Source organism: Bombina bombina, chromosome 2 (genome assembly GCF_027579735.1).
Source record: "Bombina bombina isolate aBomBom1 chromosome 2, aBomBom1.pri, whole genome shotgun sequence".
Classification (NCBI taxonomy): Eukaryota; Metazoa; Chordata; class Amphibia; order Anura; family Bombinatoridae; genus Bombina; species Bombina bombina.
The window spans coordinates 739,292,821-739,301,214 of record NC_069500.1 but is presented as its reverse complement, the minus strand read 5'-3'; the positions used below and the strand labels follow the sequence as shown (position 1 = coordinate 739,301,214).

Here is an 8,394-nt window from a genome sequence, read left to right as displayed (position 1 = left end):
CGCTCGCTCTCTCTTTCTCGCGCTCGCTCTCTCTTTCTCGCTCGCTCTCTCTTTCTCGCTCGCTCTCTCTTTCTCGCTCGCTCTCTTTCTTTCTCGCTCGCTCTCTTTCTCGCTCGCTCTCTCTTTCTCGCTCGCTCTCTTTCTTTCTCGCTCGCTCTCTTTCTCGCTCGCTCTCTCTTTCTCGTCTTTCTCGCTCTCTCTTTCTCGTCTTTCTCGCTCGCTCTCTCTTTCTCGTCTTTCTCGCTCGCTCTCTCTTTCTCGCTCGCTCTCTTTCGCTCTCGCTCTCTCTCTCTTTCGCTCTCGCTCTCTCTCGCGCTCGCTCTCTCTTTCTTGCGCTCGCTCTCTCTTTCTCGCGCTCGCTCTCTCTTTCTCGCGCTCGCTCTCTCTTTCTCGCGCTCGCTCTCTCTTTCTCGCGCTCGCTCTCTCTTTCTCGCGCTCGCTCTCTCTTTCTCGCGCTCGCTCTCTCTTTCTCGCTCTCGCTCGCTCGCTCTCTCTTTCTCGCTCTCGCTCGCTCGCTCTCTCTTTCTCGCTCGCTCTCTCTTTCTCGCTCGCTCTCTCTTTCTCGCTCGCTCTCTCTTTCTCGCTCGCTCTCTTTCTCGCTCGCTCTCTCTTTCTCGTCTTTCTCGCTCGCTCTCTCTTTCTCGTCTTTCTCGCTCGCTCTCTCTTTCTCGTCTTTCTCGCTCGCTCTCTCTTTCTCGTCTTTCTCGCTCGCTCTCTCTTTCTCGTCTTTCTCGCTCGCTCTCTTTCTCGCTCGCTCTCTCTTTCTCGTCTTTCTCGCTCGCTCTCTCTTTCTCGTCTTTCTCGCTCGCTCTCTCTTTCTCGTCTTTCTCGCTCGCTCTCTTTCTCGCTCGCTCTCTCTTTCTCGCTCGCTCTCTCTTTCTCGCTCGCTCTCTCTTTCTCGCTCGCTCTCTCTTTCTCGCTCGCTCTCTCTTTCTCGCTCGCTCTCTCTTTCTCGCTCGCTCTCTCTTTCTCGCTCGCTCTCTCTTTCTCGCTCGCTCTCTCTTTCTCGCTCGCTCTCTCTTTCTCGCTCGCTCTCTCTTTCTCGCTCGCTCTCTCTTTCTCGTCTCTTTCTCTCTTTCTCGCTCGCTCTCTCTTTCTCGTCTCTTTCTCTCTTTCTCGCTCGCTCTCTCTTTCTCGTCTCTTTCTCGCTCGCTCTCTCTTTCTCGCTCGCTCTCTTTCTTTCTCGCTCGCTCTCTTTCTCGCTCGCTCTCTCTTTCTCGTCTTTCTCGCTCTCTCTTTCTCGTCTTTCTCGCTCGCTCTCTCTTTCTCGTCTTTCTCGCTCGCTCTCTCTTTCTCGCTCGCTCTCTCTTTCTCGCTCGCTCTCTCTTTCTCGCTCGCTCTCTCTTTCTCGTCTCTTTCTCTCTTTCTCGCTCGCTCTCTCTTTCTCGTCTCTTTCTCTCTTTCTCGCTCGCTCTCTCTTTCTCGTCTCTTTCTCGCTCGCTCTCTCTTTCTCGCTCGCTCTCTCTTTCTCGCTCGCTCTCTTTCTTTCTCGCTCGCTCTCTTTCTCGCTCGCTCTCTCTTTCTCGTCTTTCTCGCTCTCTCTTTCTCGTCTTTCTCGCTCGCTCTCTCTTTCTCGTCTTTCTCGCTCGCTCTCTCTTTCTCGCTCGCTCTCTTTCGCTCTCGCTCTCTCTCTCTTTCGCTCTCGCTCTCTCTCGCGCTCGCTCTCTCTTTCTTGCGCTCGCTCTCTCTTTCTCGCGCTCGCTCTCTCTTTCTCGCGCTCGCTCTCTCTTTCTCGCGCTCGCTCTCTCTTTCTCGCGCTCGCTCTCTCTTTCTCGCTCTCGCTCGCTCGCTCTCTCTTTCTCGCTCTCGCTCGCTCGCTCTCTCTTTCTCGCTCGCTCTCTCTTTCTCGCTCGCTCTCTCTTTCTCGCTCGCTCTCTCTTTCTCGTCTTTCTCGCTCGCTCTCTCTTTCTCGTCTTTCTCGCTCGCTCTCTCTTTCTCGTCTTTCTCGCTCGCTCTCTCTTTCTCGTCTTTCTCGCTCGCTCTCTCTTTCTCGTCTTTCTCGCTCGCTCTCTTTCTCGCTCGCTCTCTCTTTCTCGTCTTTCTCGCTCGCTCTCTCTTTCTCGTCTTTCTCGCTCGCTCTCTCTTTCTCGTCTTTCTCGCTCGCTCTCTTTCTCGCTCGCTCTCTCTTTCTCGCTCGCTCTCTCTTTCTCGCTCGCTCTCTCTTTCTCGCTCGCTCTCTCTTTCTCGCTCGCTCTCTCTTTCTCGCTCGCTCTCTCTTTCTCGCTCGCTCTCTCTTTCTCGCTCGCTCTCTCTTTCTCGCTCGCTCTCTCTTTCTCGCTCGCTCTCTCTTTCTCGCTCTCTCTCTCTTTCTCGCTCGCTCTCTCTTTCTCGCTCGCTCTCTCTTTCTCGCTCGCTCTCTCTTTCTCGCTCGCTCTCTCTTTCTCGCTCGCTCTCTCTTTCTCGCTCGCTCTCTCTTTCTCGTCTCTTTCTCTCTTTCTCGCTCGCTCTCTCTTTCTCGTCTCTTTCTCGCTCGCTCTCTCTTTCTCGCTCGCTCTCTCTTTCTCGTCTCTTTCTCTCTTTCTCGCTCGCTCTCTCTTTCTCGTCTCTTTCTCGCTCGCTCTCTCTTTCTCGCTCGCTCTCTTTCTCGCTCGCTCTCTTTCTCGCTCGCTCTCTTTCTCGCTCGCTCTCTTTCTCGCTCGCTCTCTTTCTCGCTCGCTCTCTTTCTCGCTCGCTCTCTTTCTCGCTCGCTCTCTTTCTCGCTCGCTCTCTTTCTCGCTCGCTCTCTTTCTCGCTCGCTCTCTTTCTCGCTCGCTCTCTTTCTCGCTCGCTCTCTTTCTCGCTCGCTCTCTTTCTCGCTCGCTCTCTCTTTCTCGCTCGCTCTCTCTTTCTCGTCTCTTTCTCTCTTTCTCGCTCGCTCTCTCTTTCTCGTCTCTTTCTCGCTCGCTCTCTCTTTCTCGCTCGCTCTCTTTCTCGCTCGCTCTCTTTCTCGCTCGCTCTCTTTCTCGCTCGCTCTCTTTCTCGCTCGCTCTCTTTCTCGCTCGCTCTCTTTCTCGCTCGCTCTCTTTCTCGCTCGCTCTCTTTCTCGCTCGCTCTCTTTCTCGCTCGCTCTCTTTCTCGCTCGCTCTCTTTCTCGCTCGCTCTCTTTCTCGCTCGCTCTCTCGCTCGCTCTTTCGCTCGCTCGCTCTTTCGCTCGCTCTTTCGCTCGCTCGCTCTTTCTTTCTCTCTCTCACCTATTTGTCTCCTCTCCCATCACACATTTTTCTCACTGATTTTTCTTCTACTTCTGCCTTATACTATTCATCTCCTTTCTCCCTCATAATATTTATCTTTATTTTCCTGTTTCTCTTTGATCTTACTTTCATTTCCCATTACTTCTGTTTTCTCTCCCACCTTCAGTATTGTTTTGCCAGTTCTTTCTCCTTTTTTCTCTGTTCCTCTTTATGTTTCTACCCTTTCATTCCTCTTTTTAATTTGCTGCTTTTCTCCCTCCTGTGTTTTCTTTTTTTTTCTATTTCAACAGCTCTTCTCTCCCCTTTTTTTCCTTCTTTCCTTTCATCTTCTTCCTCCCTGAATACTTTTGCTCTCATCCCTGTTCGGCCCACATCTATCTGCGTCACTGTGCATCCCATGGGGGAATCTTTACAGTGTGTGCATTTGATTGCTGACATTGGAAATCTCTGTTCTTTAGGCAGTGTTGAGTGGGAGGAAGAGAGGAGCAGCCCCAGCCATTATATGAACTCCCCCTTTCCCAAAAAAAACACATCCAAGAAATATAGATTTTAAATGTAGATATGATGTCCTATCTCTTACTGCCACTATGTCTGATACCTAGACAGGTGTGCATACTGTACCATTCTAAATGTGTATGGGGGGTAACCAACAAGAGAGCTTAAATGTGATGGAAAGGTTTATCTGTGCCAGCCTTGAAGGGGGAGAGGTAGGATGAGCAGTCTGCACACCTCTCTGCTTCCTCTTGTGTCTCCTGCTTTTCTGCTTATAATTACTTTTGATGTCCCTAATTACATTAGTGCAGCCCAAGCCAGACCTCCTGACTATGGCCAGGGGTCTGTGCTATGGCTCTGCGTGCTCAGTGCTTTGTGTCTGCTGGTTTGGTTTAGACCTGGTAAGCAAAAGGAGTGCACAGTAGTCTTTCCCTTTTTGTCCTTTGCTTCACCCCAGTCCCTTACCCCCTGATCCTCAAATATACTTCATCCCTCTCTTTTACTCCTGGTTTTTCCTTTCTACCACTCTGCCCCCAACTCACAGCCTCTCCTAACTACTTATGTCCCCTCTGCTTTGATGCATCTTCTCCACTTACCCCTGGCTCCCTACCTTTACCCTTAGCTTCCCCTATCACCTCCCCTTTTCTGCTCACTACTAGGTTGTGTACCCTGTCGTGATTTATTGTACCGGCTGTGTAGCACCGGGAGATTTGTGACCACATTTCAGATAAAATATTATTAGCTTTTTAACCATCTCTTCCTTGTGGTATATCTCCTAAAACTCACTTATGTTTATCCACTTCTTCCCTTTTCTTATCTGTCTGATTATTACAACATGCCCCCCTCCCTCTATTTAGCTCTTGGTATCTCCATTCCTTTTACAGTTTCTTTTTTTTTTTTTTTTTTTGGTACCATATCCCTTTCTCCTTACTTTTTTCAGTTGGTATTTTTTATTTTGGTTCCTGTACATTTACATTCTCTTCGTCTTCACTCTCTATAAACATACATTACCTCTGGTTTTCCCTCCACCCCTTCATCTATCTCCCCTGTGGTGACAGGGTGGTTATCAGACGCTGTGTGACTCATCCACTGAGCGTGGAAAGATGTGCGCACCCCCTCCCAATGAAGTTACCATGGCAACTGGGTCACCTCTCTGAATGTGCTGCACTCAGTCAGTGAGCTGTGGGGGGAGGCTTTTGATAAAACAGACTTTAGATTGTAAGCTCTCAAGCACAGGACACCAGCACCTACTTATTTTGACAATATTAATATGTTCCTGTATGCTGTAAAACAGCCTAATGTATAAAAGAGATGGTAGGAAGTGTTGCAACAGGAGCATCTTAATAAGCTGAATATTAGACAAAGGTAGCAATCAACAGAACAGTGGTAGCTGAAAGGGTGAAGAAATGAAGATACTTTTCTTTGTGTTTGAGAGTAAGATATTTTTTACATTTTAAAGTGTATTGTTTTTTTGGTGTAAAACAGATGTTTCGGAAACGAGAAAAGGGAGTACTTTTTGTTTTTATTGTTGTGAGACCTTTCACTGCCCAACAATAAGTGTTCCGCTATCGGCCAGTGAGTAACTGATCTTTAAGATCCATTATTACACACACATGTACTTCCTGTTAGCTTCAAAATCTTTTGCCCTTTTTCATCCAAAAAATGTATATTGTTATCAAATTTAAAAAGTGCTCCTTCATATGCATGTTAGTGTTAATTGTCTCTTTAAACAGCAGTGGTTGCCAATTAACCCTCTCAGTTGCTTTTCCAGCTGGTTCCGGAAGAAGCACCCCCAGATGGATCCTCTAGTACCCATCCCTCCTAGCCCAGAAACAAAGGACCGCTGGCGGAGTTTGACAGTTGTGCCTTATCTGGAGGATCTGCACGGGTACAGTGAGGAGGAGGATCTATGTGACCTGGAGGATGAAATAATCTACACCCAGGATTTCACAATGCCAGGTATAAAAGAGACAACGGGCAGAAATGACATAGAGTACCAGGACTATGGGAAGAATGACGGATTGTGAATGCCCTGCAAGTTAACAAAATCACCACAGTTGTACAAATACCTACACTTTGAAGAGAAGGCAAGGGCTGAGCCATACCCTATTTACTGAGAAAGTAATTGATATGGGGTAAAGAATTAAAATGGCAGCTACGGCGACTGAGAGGTATGACAGAGGGAAAGGCCATACTCAGTATGTAGGCTCTGCAGAGTAAGAAGGGAACATTGGTGCAGGAAGAGTGAATGGGGCTTTAGACACATAGGAAGGGGTGGAAGTTAACAGAGGACCACTGAACAAGTAGGGAACTGGCAGCTTTACTGTGCTTGGCAGAACCATAGAACTTTACTGTGACTACGACTATGACCCAACTGAATGATGTGTAGAAGGCCAAAGACAGATGGAAGGAGAAGACAGCTTTTCACATTTTTTTCTTGGCAACCCCCACTCTTCTGTTGTAGTTTGTGTTGCAGTGTTTGTGTACTGCATATGTTGTTTATATTGGAATTTAACTATTTAGTAGTAAAGTACAATATACAGATACCTGAAACAAGTTATACGTCTATTGTTAAAACTTACCAGACATGTGGCCTGGATAAAAAATATCAGCTCTGTCACATCAGTGTTGTCCAGACTAGATTGCTTTTCTGTACTTATAAACAAAGATTTGTGCTGATTTATAAAAATGAAGCAGTCAGATAACTTTATATACATACACACATGCTCCTTACCACTGGTTTGATTTCCCTGACTATCTCCCTACCTACCCAGGGCAAGTGCAAGAAGAGGGCATGTTTGCACAAACACAAAGCAGTGCTCCCCACAAACCGCTGTGTATGAATGGCACAGAGAGCCAGCTTAAGACTGAGAGGAGGGTTAGCTCCACTTCTCAACGCAAGGCCAGCACAACGGGAAGCAAGGTGCGAAAATTGTCTGCTTGTAAACAGCAGTGACCAGTGGGACAACTCTGTAAGGTAAGAGCTGTAGCTGCATATGTTTGACTGTCACCATTTACATAAGGAAGGGTACAAACGTTGTTATATACACAAGTGAGGGATGGGCAGAGGGTACTCCATGTTCTTTACAGCTTATCTAGCAGCTAAAGGGTTGACTAAGTCTTCGAATCCCTAGTTCTTTTCAATATCTCTTGCCTGTTTCCCAAGAGGAGCCTTGATTGGGGGAGCAGATCGTGCTCCCCTGCACAGGGACTTTGTGTGGGTGGCAAAATAACTGAGAGGCAGCAGCAAAGATAATGAGGTCTGAATAAGAGGTGTCCTCATTCACATCCTACAGAGGATGAGTCACAGTCTGTGACAATGACAGCAGGTCTTCTGACGCTCATCTCTCCCCCCCCCCCCATCATCTTCCCTTTCTCCCACCACTTCTCATTCTTCATCAATCACACTTTCTTTCTCACAATTACATCTATTTGTGTCTTCCTTCCATTTCTCTCCACCCACCTTTTTTTTTTTTCTTTCTTCTCAATGTCTGATCACTCGCTTTTAAATCTTATGCAACATTTCTACATTTCACTCTTTGAAGAGAGTTTACCACTCTTAAAGATTAGTATAATCACTTTACAAAGTTTTTTTTTTCTTCTAAGCGTCGTTAAAATATTCGAATGAACTGTCTTACATTTTAAGAGGCTGCAATTGGGAGGTTAAAGGATTTTAACATATGCAAAGCTGTCATTCAGCGTAGCCCTAAGTAGTTTATTTGCTGCACAAGCAGTGGCGGGCCTCAAGTGAAAAATGCCCTGTTGCATGACATATCTTCATTTTATCCTGTTTTGGGGCAGGCAATTAGTGCAGGCTCTTTAACGCCACAGGTGTGAGCACAATTATCTATATGAACTAACACTATCTAGCTGTGAACAACTTTCAAATGCATTCAGATAAGAGCTGGCCTTCAAGGGCTTATAAATTAGCATATGAGCCTAGTAAATTGGAAAATTGTTTAAAATTGCATGTGATATCTAAATCATGAAAGTTTAATTTGGACTTTACTGTCCCTTTAAGCATTTACTTTTTATGCGTTTCTTTAAGTTTAGCAGTTAATTGGTGTATATGAAAAATAGTTGGGGTTATAAAGTATTGACATGATTTCATTAACCCTTTGCCTATTTTCTTCACAGCATACAGGTCATGCAGATGTTGATCATTCCCAAGTTCTGTGCAGAGAGAGAGAATTCTGTGCCTCGGTTGGGATGTCCACGTTGCTGCAGCGGAGGGACCTTCCCGTCAATTATGCCCCCTATCCCTGCCTCATTATGTACCCCACACACCTGTCTGGACCTCTAGGACTTGCGCAGAGTCCAGTGTCTGCTGCACTTTATGACTTGAACTTCTCCCCCCTTCCCCTCCTCTTTCGTCTGGCTGTGTACCACATGTATTATACATTGAGGAGGTGGGGGTCCAACCAGCAGCCCCTACTGAGCCCTCACATAAAATAAAATGCAAAAAGGGGGCCGCTGGTCCTCCCCAACCAAACCCAGTGGGTGAGTGTGCGTTTGAGGTGGAGTAGCCATGTTGTCACTACCAGTGGTTAAAACACGGGTTATTATATTATTTTTTTTTCCCTTAGTGATTAAATGTTTATTTGGCATCTGGTTCCTGAGAGGATTTAGCCCCGTCAGTCTAATTATATTACAGAAGGGGTTAAATATCAGTGTATGCCTGTGGATTGTTACAGTGTGAAAATAAAGCTGAAGAGTGACCATAGTATGACTA

The 8,394-nt window shown here is 46.7% G+C and overlaps 1 protein-coding gene across 1 annotated transcript in view; it reads left to right on the top strand.

Annotated features, from left to right (window-relative positions):
* Window positions 1-8,385, top strand: part of STK11 (serine/threonine kinase 11) — a 243,293-nt gene extending 234,908 nt beyond the window's left edge. The window contains exons 8-10 of the mRNA XM_053702810.1: window positions 5,434-5,621; window positions 6,437-6,639; window positions 7,800-8,385. Of these exons, the coding sequence (XP_053558785.1) occupies window positions 5,434-5,621; window positions 6,437-6,618 (370 nt within the window). The 3' untranslated portion in view covers window positions 6,619-6,639; window positions 7,800-8,385. The remainder of the gene's footprint in view (window positions 1-5,433; window positions 5,622-6,436; window positions 6,640-7,799) is intronic.
* Window positions 8,386-8,394: the final 9 nt, after the last annotated feature.